General features: G+C 43.0%; 1 protein-coding gene across 1 annotated transcript in view; it reads right to left on the bottom strand.

Moving 5' to 3' along the window:
• Positions 1-2,751: 2,751 nt before the first annotated feature.
• The window catches only part of clvs2 (clavesin 2), a 34,325-nt gene continuing 17,385 nt past the window's right edge, over positions 2,752-19,691 (bottom strand). Inside the window, exons 3-5 of the mRNA XM_040126080.1 lie at positions 7,567-7,677; positions 6,725-6,957; positions 2,752-5,295 (exon numbers count right to left, since the gene is read on the bottom strand). Of these exons, the coding sequence (XP_039982014.1) occupies positions 5,202-5,295; positions 6,725-6,957; positions 7,567-7,677 (438 nt within the window). The 3' untranslated portion in view covers positions 2,752-5,201. The remainder of the gene's footprint in view (positions 5,296-6,724; positions 6,958-7,566; positions 7,678-19,691) is intronic.

Below are 19,691 nucleotides of genomic sequence, written 5' to 3'. Positions count from 1 at the left end.
TGGTACTAATAGGTGTTTTTCCTTCACATTTCCTCCTGGATGACTCACAGCCTGACTGACATTGATAACAGCTCATCTGACTCCCGACTGTGCGGCCTGAAATTATTCTCTAGTGTGTGTGTTTGTGTGTGTGTGTGTGTGTGTGTGTGCGTGTGTGTTCAAACTGTGAAAAAGTCATCTCAGGTATCTGCTAATGCACAGAAATCACTCTAGAGCACACAATGAACACGGTTTTCTGGTTTCTGATGTCAAAACCGGCAGTTCTACAGTTCCCTAGCGCGCCGGTTGATTTAAAACAGGTACAAGGACCCTTTTAAAGGCTGAGCAACGCAACTGCTTTTGCATTCATTGTTGATCTGTGGAGGGATACTCCGGCCTCTGGCACGAAAGCCAGTTGTGCTCCACTCACAACACTGAACGCGTGCGTAGGATGGAAATGGTGCCTCAGAATCGCCCAATATGAATGCGATTCCTTGGTATACTCGGCTGTAAAATGTCAAATATGCAATGTTACATACAGAAACATATTCCTGTTTAAGTGGAATCGTGTAGATATTAGAATTTTTTTATTTTGGGGGGTTAAAAGGCAGTAGTTACTATCTTGATGAGTCCAAGAAGCTTAAATGTAGACGACGGGTTTAGGAGTAAAAATGACGTTGACGCAATAGACTGTAGTTAAATTTTTTGTTATCAACTGTGTGAACACAACATTTAGCAAATAAATGTGAAACCACGTACGACGTGCATGACAAATAGACTTGAGACCTGTATTTTCTAAAAGAAATGAATTACGAGAAGACAGCGTGCGGACTGCAATCTTACAGGTCAGCTGGTTTAAACAGAACAAAATAACTGAGAAGTAACGGGGGCATTTGAAAAGACACCATGTACAAGAACATGTAAGGTGGCACCCAGGCTGACCAATCAAATTTCAGTCGCCTTCTGAAACAGAGCCTTTAGATCGGCGTTTTCCAAACACGAGGAAATCGTTGGTGTTTAGGGGGCTTCTCATTCACCGTCAGAGAAACCCCTACCACTATCGGCCCTAACTTTCTGCGGAGAGTAAAGCTACGGTAGCGATGCTCTTCTCGGGCCTCGCGACGGTAGCCGACCAACCTCCTTCCCTCGCCGGTGGACTGGCAGAGATCGCATTGCTTCGGTTTAGGTTTCGAGGTGCGATCGGCGAGTTCTTTTTTTTTCCACTGTCGTCATCGTTTATCTAAGCTCTTTCTCCAAAGCTCGATTACTATTTCAGCTTTCTGATACCCGACTCAGCAGAGTTTGCATATTGCTGAGTGGATGCTGGTTTCTGCGGGATTTAGGCTGATGACATGTCTGGATTTTTCAGAAGAAAATGCTGCCTTGTGCAGGTTCGGAGAATAAATCCAGTGTAATTTTGCTTTTTGCCACAATCACAAGCATCGAGAGGTTCGATTGCACTAAACAATCTTGTTAAAATACCGGGTAAAGAAAAAGTGCTTTAGACTCTTTCAGCACATTATGATGTTACATGGCTCTTGTTGTAAAGCAAATTCGGCAGAAACATTGAAAGGTTGGACTTTATGAAATCTGCTGGAGACAGTTTTCATTTCAGCTTACAAAACTGATGGTCCAAGTCTAGAAAAGGGGAGCTTGTTCTCATCCGACTCTGTCTCAAATTAAGGACCAAGTCATTAAGAATTTTATTGTGGTAAATCTAACGCCATTATTATTGTAAACTGCGTATGTGCCGCGCAAGAACAGAGACCTCGACAGGGGCAGCAACAGTAACGTAAGGGAGAGGGGTTTAGCGAAGAGTAAATAATGGGTATTTAAAATGACATTATACTCGACTCTAGTGACTAAATGGAATTTGCAAGTAAAACAAAGACAAGCGATTTCCAAAATAGCTGTTGCCTGGGAGATGCAGCTTTAGCTTCACCCTCTTAGCCTTATATCAGGTTTGTAGCCATCTTCTGCGTGTTTTTACAGGGTTCTTGTTTTAAAGCGAATCACCGGGAACCCTTGAAAAAGTCAGCTACAGACCGAAGTCTTAACACAGGGAGAGTAAATCTACTAAGCCGCGGCATGCGAGAGCAGAAAGCTTGACAGGTGTAGCAACAGTAACTAAGGCAGGCAGGGTTTGGCAGAGGGTCAAATAATAATGAGAATTTAAAAGGAAATTACGCTGGACGTACCCTGTAATGAGAGTAAATATTACAATCATAACAGGCTTCCCAGACTGTTTTTCTGCAGCTCTCGTCTGTTCTCAGAGGACCGCACTAATCGACTGTTCACGTATTAAATAAAAAGACAGCATCGCCGTCACGTGTGGCAGATTATCTCCGTCTTATTCTGATTTAAACCGCGGTGGAACCAGACAGATCACACTGAGCCAAAGGGGGTAAACCACTGAGATCGCAGTCTAACTCGACTCTGCACAGGGTAGAGCCTCTGAGCTGTTGTAAGTGGGGTTGACATGTCATGCACGCTGGTGTGATAGTTTAACATTCCAGCTGTCTGCTCTCGTTGCGGCCGGCCACCTCACACTTCCTGCCTGCCGGCTTTTCTGTGATCTGCTCGGCTGTCTGTTTGCCAGCCCGACTGGGCCTGGTTATGCCGCTCTGCTTGTCAGAGTCGCAGTCCTTCCTGTCTGCCGGCCTGTCTACCTCCTTAACGCGCTGTTGTCGTACCTTTTTGCACTTCACAACATAAACCTGCGGTGAATGGTTGATTTGGAAGAACCTAAACTGTGTCTCCAGCTGGTGCCAGTTTCGTACAAAGAATTATTTTTGGGAAGTCAGAAGCATAAAAAACAGTGAGTGGAGCAAACAGGAAGTAGTGGCTCTGTCGTTTTAAATATCCTACTGTATCTACACTGCAGCAGTAGCTCCTCTAACTGCTGAGTTTAAACCAAACTCTGACTGTAGATATGATTAAATACTGTGCTTTAAAATAATACTTTTGAAATAAAACTTAACATAGATTCAAAATCCTCTCAAAACACCTTTACTGAAAATAGCGATCAATGCTGAAACAAGGACCACGTACGGTTTATACTTCAGGTTTTAGCCCACTAAACGCCAACCACGTTTACAATACTGCTAACTTTACTATGGCCCGAGACCGATAGTCCACCAGTGTTAACCACAGCCTCAGTTTGTAATTGTTAACGGATTAAAATTATTGATCTGTAGTCTGCAGGGGTGGTGTGTCCACGTGTTCTCAGGAAGCTTTGACATCGGAGACTTAAAGGTGCCCTGTGAAGCTGTGTTGTAAACAAAAGTCATGTTTACATTTGCCGTTCCTGCGTGTTTCCCTGGGGTCTAACAAATGCGTTGAGCGCTTTTCCTTCCTCATTAAAGGATTTGCAAAGCCGATTTTTTTTAGGCTTCGTTTCCGTCCAACTCTGCTGGCTAGCAGTCTTCTTCCGCATTGCCTTTCTTAGTGCTTCGCTCTGCTTCTCTGCGCGTTACCGTCGGCCGCTGTCGATCAGTGGCACGGCGTGAAACTCACGGCAGGAATGTGAATCGCATCGCCCCATACCAACACGCATTATACGAAGAAAAACGGTGACCCATTCCTAAAGACATTGCTCCATCGTGCGGCTAGTGGTCGTAAACTCCACACTGCACCTCTAAGCGTCTGCTGTTGTGTAGCTGCTGAACCAAACGCTGAGGGCCGAACACCAAAAAGGGGGATTTTCCTCTAGAGCTCAAAATACCCTGGACACTAGTTTGCCTAATGGTATCACTGAAGTAATTTTGTTATCACATGATAGCACATGAATTCTTAAAACCTTCAATCAAGTCTTTAAATTATTATCCGAACATGAGATGTGGTTCGACTGTTCCTTGAGTCCAACTGCAAATTAATACTTCTGATTTTCAACTGCGCAAACACCAATAATCTACTTATTGCAGCCCAGAATGAGGCAAAAATTAATTCTATCTCAGGTTATGCGTTAGAATATAATCAGTCATTAATACCATATAATGACATGAGATTTAAATGGTCTAAAAACAGTCAGAAATGCCACTACAGTCCTTTAATGCCTAATTCTTGAAATCTTATAATACTGACATACTGTTTTTGCTGCGGTAATGTTCGAACATTTCAGAAGTGAGATTATTATTGCTTAAAATATAACAAATGCGTCACAAAGTAACAGGAGGAGGTGGTACGCTTGCCCTTTCGTTACTTTTATAAAATTCAATCTAGCCTTATTTATGTGGTCAGACATCCCATCCATTAGACTCTGAAAATATATCTTTTGGTCATCTTCAGCCACAGAAGTACTTGGTGACATGAGTCATTTAAAAAGAGCCTGCAGCTTTGTATCTTTCCTAATGGCAGAAGAAAGACTGTACTCTGTGACATATGGGTCAGAAAAAGAGAGAAAATGGCCGAAAGGAAAAAGCAGATGATTTATTGAGCCAGCTCCTACCGTAAAGGGGGTTTTGCTTTTCCAAGAGATAATTGGAGCGTGACTGATAGTTCAGACATTATTTTCACAGGAAAGACGCCAAAACTCCCAGTTAACACCCAGTTACCTCCCAGTAAACTAACTGCCTTTCTGCCATTCTGGGTCCAGGAGGTCGAACAAACTCATAATTGACGCTTCTGCTAATCCTGAGCCGTGCTTCGCGCCGTAACGTGGCGATTTCTTCAAATTACTCTACAAAGAAGGAAAAAAAACATGGCCGCTCGGGAACCGTAGCCCCGAGCCCTCTTTGAAATATGATTTCCAGTTTTCCACATCCCTCATCACCCATATAATATACAACTGTAGGAAACACTGTTTTCTGTGGCACCTTCACAACTCTTTCTCTGTGCACTCGTTTGCGAACCAGTGCCTCCCGGCTCCGTACTGAGGGGGCTGGATTGTTTAAAGACGTGAATTTACAGTTTTTGGAATTGGCACTTGACAAATAACTAAATAAATAAATATATAGAAGACCATCAGTAACTCTTAGGATCCCCTTTAGTCTGAGGGAACGTCCGTCTCGCTTCTGGCCATCTGTCTGCTTCGTATCGGCTCATTTTGATATCACTGAGTTCAAGAGAAACAAGAATCCAACAGCAGGAGCAGCATTTTCTGGAGTGGGGTGTTTTTCAGGGCGCGCGTGTGTCACTTACAGTATGTGCACAGGTAAGTCTATTAGAGTATTTCTGTGTGTAAATATTGACTTGGGTATGACTTTGAGCTGTAAGTGTGTTGTTTAGTCCAGCGAGAGCAGCGGCTGCATGTTGTCTTCTTCGGTCTTGACTTTGTCTGGTCGCTTCAGGACGCCGGGCTCCACCACCGACTGAGACCTGCAGGGACGCAGAACACAACATGATCAGCATGAGCGTGCGCTAGAGTTTCTAGTAACTGTGAACCCGAGTAGAGGTTCATCACAGGGAAAAAATATGTTTTGTTTTCTTCTTTGGTTTGAGATGGAGAGTGTGAGCTGTTAAGTTCAGTTCTCCTCTATTTGTCTGGGTCGGCAGCTTTTCGTATCAGGTCTAATAATCCCGGAGCCTATTTCAAACCAGTTCTGACTGTCCTCATGGGGCCCTTTTCGGATCAGGTTCCTTTTGATTGTGATTTATTGACAACTGGCAGAGCTGTGTTGCCCCGCAGTGACAGTCTGCTGTCTTAGCTCATACTGTTGATCGTCTTGCATAGTCTAAATGTCTTTGAGTGAATGAGTCAGTTGGTATCACACAGTTGGTCCGATGATTTACTGCCAGGGTGAATCATACAGCCTGGTGGCCTATATGGGGCGAACGATGCGTCATAAAATGTCAAACATTCTCGCAGCAGCGTCGTGTGCCAAAGAAACCATAGGAGCACAGATACCCTCTCTCTCTCTCTCTCTCTCAAGACCGAGAAAAGAGACCCGAACCCCAACTCTGAAGGTGAAATGTCCCGTAGGGTTGTGTCCACAAACACTGCCATTTAACCAGTAGGATTTTTTTGAGGTCAGACAATATTAGTTTTTGAAGGCCAGTAACTTATTTACCTTTTATTAGATTCTTTTAAACGGATTGTTATTAGGCTTTTACTGTGTTAAAACTCTAATATGTGACATTTAATGTCAAAAATGCCAAAATAATAAATGCCTCTCTGTCACAAAAATAATCAAAATTAAAGAATCTTTCATCTGTCATATGGAATTTCATCATTTGCTGACTAATGTTTATTTAATCTGGATGATTATTTACATGGCAAAGAGTGGGAGGAGGGAGGAGAAGACAAAAATACCACAGTGCGAGATAAAAATCTGCACATCATTGTCTCATTTGCCTACTCTAATTATGCAAAGATAACATAATTACTTTGACAATATACTGATATTCTGTTGATAAGCTGATACATACAATGGGATTACTGCAAGTGCCATCTTAGTTTAACCCTTTACCACATTTGTATCTAGACGCGCTGTAATTTCCTGTTAAACAAGCCCTTCGTTAGTTTGGTTTATCAAAGTTTTTAAACCTGTCTGGTTACCTCGGCTAGTGTAGAGTTTAGAAAGAGATCTTACCAGAAGGTTGCTGGTTGAAATCTCTTCCCTTTTGGTGGGGAAATTGAATAATTAGAGGCACACCTTTCCTTCCATAAACATCTGCTGTGGAGTTGCCCAGTAACTAGCCTGTACAGAGCTCTACTTAACTTCCATGAAAACATGAATGTAAAGATAAAAGAAATAAAAACAGTACAACGGTATAAATGTGGAGGTGCCGGAAGTGAGGAGCCTACCTCTTCATGGTTTTTGGGGACAGGTTTTTCTCCAGGTCTCTCTCCAGGTCTTGTACTGACAGGGTGTAGGACTCCGGACAGTAGTCAGTCTCCTCGTCGTAGGCGTGGTCCAGCAGCGTCCGCGCCCATGTGCCCATATCGTACGGCGGCATCATCCCGCCGAGCTCGGACGGCAGGATCTCGGGGTGGATCAGCTGGTGGAGGCTGTTCAGGTTGTTACCGTGCATGAAGATCTGAACAGGAAAAGGATGCATACAGTAAGACGGTCTGGATTTTCAAAGAGCGCAAAGACTGAGAAGCTTAACTCAACAAGACAAAGGTGGTATCCTTCATTCACATCCCTGTTCCCTAATTGATCTTTGTAGCAAAACTTGAGGTGATACAGATTTAAATCTAAAGTCAATATGTTGCTAAATGAGTCACGACAATTTGAGCAAGGAATCTCACCTGATTACCTTTGCATTTCATAGAAAACTAAGAATAATACATGATTATTTCCAATGCAGTTCAATCAGCCTCGGCAGTAATTCAAGTCTTTGTTGGAATTTTGTCACTTATGTTTGATAAAAATGCTTCAGAGGCAGATGAGCCCTGTCTGGGTCTCCACCGACGCCTCTTTAGCCGCTAAATGCTCCACTGCGTCCACCAGCTGGTCTCTGACTGTGCCTGTCTGCTGTTTGGTGCTGAGCAGGTGGTGGACAGTGGCTTTTTTCACTGAAAACAGCTGCCCGTTGTGTCAACGAACTTTGCTACGCAGGTAGTGAGGGTGAACCCCAGTGCACAATCCTAAAAAAATATTAGAGAGCTGAAAGAAAAAAGTAGAAATGATCTTCTGGCCTTACCCTCTTCCTGGTCTTGTCTTTGAGGAAGGGTCGAATGACGGTGTAGAGAGCATGGATGTACCACGGCTGGTTCACAAAGTGGATCCCCCCAAATCTGGCAGGAAAACTGTCCTGTTGGAAACAGACACAAAAACAGGTAAATACGGGCGCACAGGAATAATCCCATCCAGTTTACCCACCAAAAAAAACCCAAAAAAACTGAGTAGGTAAACAGCAGGACTGCGAAATGGGACAGGGTTTTTAATTTCCACTAACCATAACCAAGGTGCTTGTGTTGCCTGAACCTAACCCCCGTCTCTAGTGTGACAGTCAGCTTTGTCCACGCGCCATCCACGCCGACCGCCTCCTGGCGCCTCGTTCGTTGCCTCTGAACGTAATTCAGCCAGCGATCGCTTTTCCTACAAAGCGTAGCTGCTGTTGCAGTTCGGCTGTATGTGCACGTAATCGGACCGGGTTGTGAAAGACCGTTTCAAATTCACTAATTTTCATTATTTCCTAACGCAGGTGAATAGGTAGACTTAATGACGAGTGCAGTCAGTATGTCTCTCGAAAACTGCATTGAATAAATTGTACGTAAAAGAGCTAGTCTGAATTAAGAGGATTTTCCAGCAAATGAAAAATTACCTCTGTGATTTTCCTGTCCCTTTTCATTAGATTAGTCTTGTAAATGGGGTCTAATCTCATAGCCAACAGGAAATGGTCCGGTCTATTTTGGAGTCGCCGCAGAGCACAGCGCCTGGGAAAAACGGGTCCTTGTTCATACAGGTTAGTGTGTGGAGCCTGGGCCTGACGCAGTGTTTCCTAGAATGCTGCACACAATTACGATAATTACACTCCACTGCGTGTGTGTGTGTGTGTGTGAGAGTCATAATTTGGCAGTGGTCCAACAGTATGGTGAGATTATATTCTGACATAACAGAGCTGGCCGGTGAAAATGGCCCGGGGCAGACATTTACATAAAAACTGTCCGCTGTGTGGGGGAGAGACGGAGACAGTGAGAGAGTCTCTGAGGTCAGTCCGGGCTTGTAAATTAGGCTTTGACCGCTATGACTCATCAAGGCCGAGGTCACCGCCGGTTGTCAGCTATCAGACTTTCCAACGCTTTGATCCAGAGAAACAGACAGTATCCGGACATGAACTCTGGTGTGTTAATTCATGGTCTCAGTGGTGACGGTCCCTATTGATTTTTGGTGATCCCCTTGAACTCTCATTTAGCACCATAATCAGTCCATAACGTACCTTAATTTACAAACACTTTGGTCCATAGCAAAGCATCTTTAAAACAGCCACGTTTCAGTGATGCTCGCTGTTGGTGTTACTGGTCCCCAGAGCAGAAAAACCCTCCTGATCTTTCCTCCTTCAGCCACATTTTTTTTTCCATCTCATGCTCATCTGACAGAACAGATACACTTAAACAGAACAGACGCTTTCTATTTTGCAGATAGCCTTAGCTGTCCTTTTAGTGCCACTCTCTTTGTGCACTTAATATCTAATGGCTGGTTTGCCATGAAATTCAATGATGTTTCGCAGAGCGCTGGCAGCAGGCTGATCGTTCTGACCCCAACTTTTCCTCTGTTGCTACCAAAAGTCCAAATAGTCTATTTGTACATACCTGATTAAAAAAAGCCTGCTTATTTTAATTTCTACCAGTTCCCCCCCCCCAAAAAGGGAGTGGAAAACTAACCCATGCTTTTATTTTTTACTTGTAAGCATCAACGTTTTGGCGAACAACCGTCTTCAGGATTTCTACCAGTTTTAACAGGAGTTTAAAAAAGGAATTTTTTAAAGTAGAAACTCAGTTTAAACTGATTTTTACCCAGATTTTGCACACCAATGCCTCCAAAAAATATTTGAAGCTAAATGAAAAATAAAATTTATATAAAATATAAAATATAAAATGAAATCGTGCTTCTTCAGGACCAGGGTATAAAAACAAAACAGCACAAATGAGCTGCTGATTAAGCACCAGACTCCCTCTAAATAAGTATAAAAACAAGATATGATCATCCAATGTTTTTGTCTCAACTTTTATTCCATGTTTTTGATTTCAACCTTTTTTGTTTTTAATATTTATTGTTCTCTAAGGATTTGAACCCTGCTGATGGCGATGGCCGCCACACCTTTCCTCAGCTGCTACTATCAGTCCAAATTTTCCACAGATAAGGCTCATTGTTTTTTTTGTTTTGTTTTTTTTTACTGATTTTCGCTGAAAAAAATACCCAGATGTTTTAAAAAGGAGCAGATTGAAAAACAGTAGTCTGCAAAATACAGTTTTTCCTATATGACAAAAGTGAAATTATTTATAAAAACACAGAATCTAGATACTGAATATTGCACACACACACACACACACACACACACACACACACACACACACACACACACACACACACACACACACACACACACACACACACACACACACACACACACACACACACACACACACACACACACACACACACAGCTGTCAGATCCTTCTGGACTCCTGTGACTCTGAACCTCTGGCCTGCCCTCTGCTCTGACAGACATTCTCACTTTGATGAAGGGACCTGCTGTATTATACATGAAAGACTGAAAATGGAATAGTAGCTGCGGGGCCTCGGCTGCACTGGAGGGACTGGTGTCTGAGGAAGAAGCAGGAAGCACTGTGTGTATGAGGAGAAGCTGTTCAAACAAAAAGCGGAGGACGCTAGAGGCAGGGCAGAGGCAGGGAGGGTGCGGGGAGGAGGTAAGTGGATAAACACCTTACATTAAAATCATTCTTCCACAGAATGTTCTTGTTTTCTTATTACAATTCAGATGAAAAGGCAAGGTTTCCCTGAGTGACGCCAACAGCTGATAAATCATTTAGAATAAGAGAGACGATTAACACTTGCCAGAATCGCCATTGTCTTCCTCCCCACAAAAATCAACTCAAAAGGCTTAGAGCGTGCGCAGCGAGCGATGCCAACAATAAGCCTCGCTCATTCTGTGGTCAGTGTTTTCAATATTAGGCCCAGGAAATGTACAATTCAGGTGGTGAAGGCAATTTTTACAATCCCCTCGATTCACTGAGCGGGTAAATCCCCCTGCAGGACTCTCAAACCAATTCCACAATCACACCATGCAGATTTTGAGCGTGGCATCTCTTTCCCAACACACCACGAAGCCTACAGTTTGTGTAAGGCCCCCGTAAACATCTGCAAGTAAAGCAAAGCTAAACCAAAAACCGCCAAAAACATCAAACAGGATCTGGATAAGTCAAGTGACTTTGAAAGATGTTAATAAAGCTCCTGAACAAGGGATTTTAGAAACGATTATGTCGTTAGCAAACAGCAGTCAGTCTTGGCTACATTTAGAGCGGAAATGAGTCTGATTATTTTCATGACCAATCAATCTGCCGATTGGTTTCTCGACTAATCGATAAGTCGTAGTGAGAAATAGTGAGAAATGTCCATCACAATTTCATCAAGCCCCAGGTGACGTCTCTAAATGTCTTGTTCTGTCTGACCAAACACCCAAAACACACACACACACACATTTAAAACAGCAGCAAATCCTTACAACTGAGAGGCTTGAACCAGAGAATTGGTTGAAAGTTTTGCTTTAAAAATTACTCAAATGATTGACAGACTTCCAATCATGGCAGCTCTAGCTAGTTTTATATTATTTCCATCAGCATCAGATTGTCATCATCTTACCTTTCACAGCTGCAGGTGTGAAAGAATGCAAAGACGTAATGGAAAACAACGAAATCTGACTGAGCGCCCAAGAGCCTGATATAAACACTGTTCCCCGGAAACTGGTGCAATTAGATCTGAAATTGCAAAATTTGCTCTGTCTCTGCGAGTTGAAATCATTGCCTTGGGAACTTGCTGCTCTCCCTTCTGGCTGCTGTTCTGCCAGTCTGTTTGGGATTTTTAGTGGTTTTAGACGGCTCTCAGGTTGTTTTATGGTCCCACTTAGGGTCATTCTAGAGGATGAAATCTTTTATCTGCTCGTAGTCGATTTTCTAATTCACGATTTTATGCATTTCTGTTCAACCCCTTAACAGACGCCCCCATTTTTGCGCACAAGCCCGAATATAAAGTACCCAAACTTTAGATCTAATAGAAATCATGTTGGTGGAAGCGTCTGTAATAGCCAGAGGATTGTTTTGACGCTTCTTTTCAACCCCACCCGGGTGAGAATTTTAACCGTGATGAGCTGGTTGGGGAGTAAACAGCTCAAAAATTCAATACAGACGGCCAATTCCAGAAAGCCGCCACTCACAAGCACCTCAACATTTTTTTCTTTGATGTTTGGCTTCCGGGAGGCAAACGTCGATCCTGAACAAATGAGCGACTGTGGGGATTTATTTTTGGCTCCTCGCTCCAAGTCAGCAAAGACTGACGAGAATTAAAGGTGACGGAAGACAATGAAAAGTCCGTCAGCACCAACAGGACAACGTGGGCAACCGAGGAGTCACTTTTTTTTTAAAAACAGCATCAGTTTAATCATGAGATACTTTTGGTTAAAATGTCCTACAAACCCTGCTGCTTCATCTCTCGCCTCCCCCCGATTTTCCCTCCAGAGCTCGGTTTGCTGTAGAAACAGCACCAAAATTCCTGCTTTGTGACATTCAGCAATCCGGCAGATTTCCCTACTAAATCTGACCTGGAGCCACAACCTGCAAAACGCAGCGTGGAAGCCGCCAATCGGGTTTGTGATGGTCTTTTTTCTTCTACACTCGTTTTAGTAATAGCTCAGAATCTTCTTAAAAAGGAGACTTTATCCAAGTCGATGCCTTAACTTTTATCTTGAAATTTAAAATCAGAACACTTTTTTCACAGTAAGTTTTGGGTCTTACTAGTTTCACCTCTCATCATGTGTTTCTTAGTGGTGAAAATGACCCTTTGGCAATAACTAAATGTATATATCCAGTTGAAATACATTATTATGCCAAGCACAAAATAAAGATTACAGGACTCATATTTTAGTGAGCATGTTGAGTTTTTGTGCACATCGTGAAAGTTTTGTGAGCAAATGTAACTAGTCCACAACGGGTCAGTGTGTGAGCTCAGCGTTACGCTGCGTTCACCACATATAGAAGTCACTGTGTTTATCCGTGTCTGACTTGTAAATACCACGTCCCAACATCCCAGTGGTCATTACAACTGGGAAACTGGGAAAGCTCAGATTTGGTGCTGAATAATACGGCAGGGTCTGAGAACCAAAAGAAGAAGAAAAAAAACAAAAACCAATAAAAAACATGATCCTCCACATCAGCTAACGTTGTTGTTCAAAATAGCTACGGCTCATATTTCTGGTTTTATAGAAAAGCAGTCAAAATTTATTTACTTTGGTTTTTAAAAAACAAACAAAAAAACAAACCAGAAATGAAATGGAATTTAAAATTTAAAATCATTAAAATTACCGTTTGCAGCACAAACAATGTAGTTTCACCATTTGCAGTGTGTGTTGTTCTGAACTACTTAAAGGAAATGTGGTGTTTTTAAGCTTTTCTCATCACCGTAAAACGTTGGTTACTGTAAACTGCGGTGATTAGTATCTTCTTGCAGCGAGAAACAGCAACTTTAGAATGGAGACATTCAATCTGGGTTAAAATCGTGGGTTTTTTTTTTGAGTCTTATAATTCTAATCTAATACACAAACCCCTTTTTTACCCCTACATGACAAACGCACACAACCGCAGCTCAATAACAAATTTACACAGTGGATGCGTAGTTGACTCGTCAGCAGTAACACTAACAGTTGCCATCTTGGCCCGTCTGAGGGGTTGAACCTGCCCATCACTGCCTTCTGTCCCACGTGACTTGAAAGCAGCATCAGTGTAGTTTCTCGTATGTTGCTGGTGTTCTACTGTTATAAAACATCACAGATCCAGAGGGGACACAGATAGAGAGGCTGTCACTGACACACACAAACACACAAACACACGCACACACACACACACACACACACACACACACACACACACACACACACACACACACACACACACACAGAGCGGTGATGACATGTGGCGCGTCGACTACCCCTCGACGGCAGAGGCAAAGAACAGATGAAGTCAGCCAATCTTCTGCTGCTTCTGTACTGAAACGTCTGTCCGCCGGGATTAAAAGCTGCACTCCGATGACACGAGCCGTGGGTCCCCTGTAAGGATCGGCCACGTCGTTCAACACACAACCCTGACACACGTGATACAAGCTCTGCTCCTGGCAGTTTTAGCATTTTGATTCCAGTGCCGATGGATCAGGATTAGTACGGGCTGCAGAGGACAAAATAAAATGTGTTTTTAAACCAAAGCTGCATTTTAAATACAGTTTCTATTGAATGAACCTGACATTTACCACTTGCTCTTAGCTCTTACAGCAATTGTTGCCTTTAATGGAACAGTTTCTCATATTGGAAAATATGGTTTTAGAAATTCAACAAATACAACATATAGTAACATGTCCATCAGTGAGCTGTAGTGGTGCTGGTAGGTAGATTTTGTTGCCTTTGGACAGAGCCAGGCTAGCTGTTTCTCCCTGTTCCCAGTCTTGATGCTAAACCAGGCTTAACCACCCTGGTGTGCCCGGCTCCGTATTCAACGGGGAGATATGGGAGCGGTATCAGCTAACCCCTCGGCAGAGGGCTCTTGACTAAAATTGAAAATAAAGTCAAACAAAGACCTGGCAAACAACATGGCCTTCTAAAAACCGACCCACCCCTGGGTTCTACTGAGGCTAAAAGACAAGTCTGGTGATATTCTACACTTTGGTATTGTCAATAAATCCAATCAAAAGATTAAAAAGAAAATAACAGTAGTTTTAGTCCATCTCTCAATAGTTTTCACTCTCAGCCCCGAGCTTGTTGGTTCCTACTGCAGATGTCTCTTTAAACACACCTCTCGAATATTTTAAATATAAGGCTCAGTAGTTTCCTAAACAAGCTGCGCACTGTACATTTTAGCAAAGGCTACTCACACCGGAGGAAATATGGCTTCTGTTGGGGACTATTTTCTGCCGTGGATTAAGTCAAATTTCTGTGTTTTCTGTGTCTGTATTACGGCCATCAGGGCGATGTATGTGTGACTGAGTTAGATTAAACAGCAGCGCGTGCGCTGGTGGTAATGAAAGCATATGAGGCCCAGTGCAACGGTGCGGCTCACTGATTTGTTTTTATTAGTTTTTGGACAACAGTGGAGCTCTGAGGCTCAGAGGATTAAGATACGTCAGGCTTTGGACAAACACACATTACTTGTTATCATGTAATGTGTGAGAAAAAAATATAACATTCTCGAATACAAAAGACAAAAAAACATCACAGAACTGGTCCTAAGCACAGCGCCTAGGAAAAACACTATAGAGTATGTATTGGTTAATATAGATTTCATTTATCAACCATTCCTTGACTTTGAATGTGATAACAGTAATGGCAATTTATCCAATCCCTGCAGTACTTTCACTGACATTATTGAATCGGAATATTTTAATTATGAGTAAACGTTAGCTAACTGCTGACATCTGATCCCGAATGAAAGGCTTAATCGGAAAAGCAATAGAGAACACGAGAAGAGCGCAGGTTTCACAGCGTTTCCGCGTACCTTCGCGCCTCGCTCTATTAAATCCTCATCAAAGAACTGTCATTTGGTGTGTTTGACTGCGGGTCTTCCGCGAGGTAAAAGCCAGCTGTTACCTGCAGTTCAAACCCTGCAGCTTTTACAGAGAGAGGAGCTCCAGTGCACCTCAAAGGATTTCGCCTGTAAAGGTATTATGCAAGGGCCATGTTGGGGGAGTATTTAACACCTTTCAAAAACAGTCAGGCTGAGAGGAGGAACCAGAAACGTGACATGCAGCAGGTACAATGCAATGCGATTAATTCGAATTTACATATTAGGTCATCTGCAGACTGCATGACAAATTACTACGTATATATTTTCAGCTACTCTGACAAAATGCATAAGCTTTCTCCATACAGATCTACTCAGCCATTACTCATAGCATACCGTTTTAGCAGTGAACACCATCTCCTGAATCCTGAGCTTCTCCTCTATTGCAACAACTACACCGCTTCCTTTTCTCAAAGGATACAAATAACATCACGCTAAAAGTCTCATTAAGCTGCTGATATGGGCGCTGAGGGGGGGCCTTTTGCGATATTAACCACTGCTTCATTGTCATAGTGTACCGCAGTTGTTTCTGGACTGCTGAGAGGCTCCACGGTTCGGCAGGGAGGTCTGATTGGATGTAATGATGGTTGGATTGCGGCCCAGCATGCCGACATGCTCCGAAATGTGCAGGAACAAAACACAAACTGATTGAGAACGTCTTGTTAGTGGAAGTGGTGTGGAAATAAACAGCATATTGTACAGACTGTGAATTGTGAACTGTGATTTTGGGCTCTACCATAAAAATTGACCTGACTGTTCTCGCAAGAAAATCAAACACATCAGTCATCCACGAAGAGCTGAATCAAGGGCAGCTGGACTCGGTTGTGCATCTCGGTCGTGGATGTTTCACTTCTCAACCACGAGGCTTCTTCAGTTCTGACTGACTGGCGCGGAGCCCCAGGTGTTTTACCTCCGTGGGGTTGTTATCAAGGCCACTGACGTCACTGGGGTCATTAATGCTCCTGGTTGTTGTAACGACAGTTTTTGGAGTCACACAAGGAGTCACATGAGGGCGATGAGAATTTTTCTTTGTCTAACCGTAAAGTAATAGTTCGACATCTTGGGAAGAGTCTGATGAGAATATCAAAAGCAGCACGTTCAAAGCGGACTAATGAACACCCTATATCTCCGTTTTTTCTCATTTGTTTCATCTGTGCAAAAACAAAAGAAAATTCAAATTCACGCTTCTATTCTTTGGTTTTTGTGCAGAGCGGGATCGGCAAAAACAATTAGCCAAAGTATCGAACTACTCCTCAAACTTATTCTAACCCAAACAATGCTCTGCTCTGCCCCCTAAACCAACTTGTTTTTGTGCCATTACACCGCTGAGGTGATATTATTGGCCCATATTAGCTGATCGCAGATCACGTCAGCATCGGCACACATGCCGACCAATAACTAACAAGAGACTAACGCAGTACAGGTCCGCAAAAGCTACGTGTCAGCTAGTTTAGAGACAGTGTCTCCTGTACGAAGTTTGTCCACTGGAGAATAAAATCTAGAGTTTCTATTTCAGCTGTGATGTTGAGCTTAGTACATATCTTGATCCCATTGCTTTTAAAACAAAATTTAAGGGATCCTTAACTAAAGGATTAGTTTATGTCATGGGACTTTGTAACTCAAATATTGCCATCTGAATCGGTCTTAAAAAATCCAGAGTGGGTCGGGCTGTACAGGCCAGCGGTGTAAACTGAATCTGGCAGTGGAGCTCAGATTTCAGTCTTAACGGCTCATTAGAGTGGAGTGAGTCAGCATCTGAGGTATATGCCACAAACGACGACAGCAAAATAAACAACTCTGAATTTACACACATGCTGTAACCTGGCGCTGGCAAAGAGGCCCAGTTCGACCACCGTGATGATTCATGAGTAAACTTGACGCGTAAACTCGTTTCAGGTAAACCTGCAGCAGCGGGAGGGCGGAAGAAATAGAGGAAGACATCGGCGGGCGTGACTTCCACATGAGGAAGATGGAGTGAGGCTGGCCTGTGATGTGTAAAGAGTCTTTTTATGGCTGAACCAGCTGAAGCCGTAACATCGGGTCGTACAGGGCTACAGCTGGTGAGTCGCACGCTGCTCATTGATTATTTAGTGACCATCTGGATTCATCTTCGTCAACTTCATTTCAATGCCCATATTGAGTCAACTGAGGTTTTCGTGCGAGGGGTAACAAACAAAAAAATAGACCTGTTAAAAACCTGTTGAAAACTGTTTCATTCTTGCAGTGGTATTGAGTTGATTTGTCAAGATGGGAATTCGAAATGTGGTTTGTTTTTTTGCTTTTTCTCATTTTGATTTGAGGCTTAAAAGCTCTGTAGAGCTGCAGAGCTGGTGATTACCTGTTTACCCGTAGGTTCATCACTGCAAGCGACACATTTCACATTACATATGGTAATTTGATTTATTGTTAACTTCACTTTATTGTTACCAGACAATACCCCCATTTTTGTGCGCAAGTCCAATAATAATTTCCCCACTGTTCCTCAACCCTTTTGATTACAGTCAGAACCCTGGTCTCACTCAATCGAGCAATCGCAAACACAACTGCTCAGGTTTTTGTGATAAAGTTTGGGTGCTTTCCCGGGAACCTGTGGTTAAAATGATGTGGAGTTTTTAGCACTTTGATTTGTCTTCCCTCACAAACAACCGTAAAGGCACGGAGCAGCTTTTCTGTTGTGTGCGCTAACCTGGTACAAAATGGAAATAAAAAAAAACAAAAAACGGTGTTGCATTGATACGGGGATCCTAAAATGCTTTCCACAGATAGGACTAGGAAATGCGCTCAGTAAATTGGGCTCATACTCAGTAGAGAGTATGAGCCCAATTTACTAACCGACAAACTAACAGACACGGTTGATCACATGACCTCCTCGGTGGAGGTAATTAGGGGACTTTGAAACAATGAATAATTTGTCAAGGTTGTGTGAAGATTGAGTCTGGTAAAGACCGAAACAAAACAGTCAAATCCGATGGCGTGAGCCTCTCAGCTCTCCACTGGCGAGCCGCTGATGTTACAACCTCTGACGCGTCGTCTACCAATCTGTGTGTGCGAGTTGTGGTCATACATCTCCTCTCTCCGTCATCCCCTTTCATCAACCTGAGCACATCAGGTTGATGAGCTCTCTCTGTCCTGCTCTGCTCCTGTCACTTCCCATCCACACAAGGATGAGTAAATGTGTCCTCCAGTGAAAAGGGGGAAAGAGGCGACGTGCATTCGAGTGCTTTTCTTTTCAGGATAAAAAGTGTAGCCCGGAGGGACCACATTGTCTTGCTGCTGACTTGTTCTTTACAGAGGCCAGCTTTATGGGAGGACGTCTGACCGGAGCGAATGCTGAACTTAAAAAAGGGGTAAATCGACAGTGAATCTTACAGGAAGTGACAGAAAATGGACAGCAGTGTTGCTTCGCTCATCTCTGTTGGTTGAAATTTTTCGACCACGCTTCACCTCTGCTCCCAAAATCGGCGCGAAAAAAAAAAAACCCGTCAAAAAGCAATCAGTTCTCTGATGAATTAAACCTTTTACTCCACTTTTCCAAAGGGGCACATGCAGCATTACTTCAGCCTTGGACTACTTTTATGTCCTATTTCTCTGAAGCCTTTTATCCCACCGCTTTACTCAACATCCCTCTTCCTCCTGCTGCTACTCCATATCCAGGCAATGCATTTTTATCTGTGTCTTTACTCCCAAACCTTTTAACTAATCAGACCTGCTCCCCCTTCCCCTATAGTCATGCTCAAACTATTTCTCCAATTAGTTCCCTTCTGGGGATAGACACTGTTTAAATCTTTTCCGTTTCTAACATGTCTTAGTTAATCAGGAACTCTACTGTCTGGAATATTGTCTTTGGCTTCACCATGCAGCGTTAAAAACATCATGGGGAATGGTTATTGCTCGATCAATGCGTGGCCACACAGCACCAACAAACACACTTTTAAGAGACATAAAGATTTAAAAAAAGAAAGATTTTTTTTAAAAACAAGAGAGCCTGGATTTAGTTCAGTTCAGTCTAGGACTGGTTCTAATTCAGAACCAGTTCTTGATACCCGACTGTATTAATTTCCTTAGTATTGTGATGCTCCCACTCCTGGTTCAACATTAAGTATCGCAGCCGTCATGCAACGTTATAAATGTAAAACATTTGAGCCAGTGTGATGAGATTTATGCCAAAAAAAAAAAAATTCAACTGCAGGCAGACTGGTTCACACTCAGAATAGAAACACGGTTTTTTGAAGTTGGCTGAAGCTTTATTTTTCTTTGGAAATGCAGAGATGCAACAGGCGCGAATGTTTGGGTTGGTGCCTTCCTCAGTGGGCAGGCTGAACGACTGTGCGCCCAGCCCGGTTTAAACAGGTAAACTGTGCCAGGTGCACATAATTAGAACAAATCAAATCAGAGCACATAGAGCAGTTTACAAGGAAAAGGTGCATCAGCAAATACACTCAGGCAAAAGCTTTATTTATGCCAGGATACACTCTTTTTTCGATAA

Source organism: Xiphias gladius, chromosome 4 (assembly GCF_016859285.1).
Source record: "Xiphias gladius isolate SHS-SW01 ecotype Sanya breed wild chromosome 4, ASM1685928v1, whole genome shotgun sequence".
Classification (NCBI taxonomy): Eukaryota; Metazoa; Chordata; class Actinopteri; order Istiophoriformes; family Xiphiidae; genus Xiphias; species Xiphias gladius.
The sequence above is the reverse complement of the archived record's forward strand: the minus strand, read 5'-3'. Positions and strand labels throughout refer to the sequence as shown.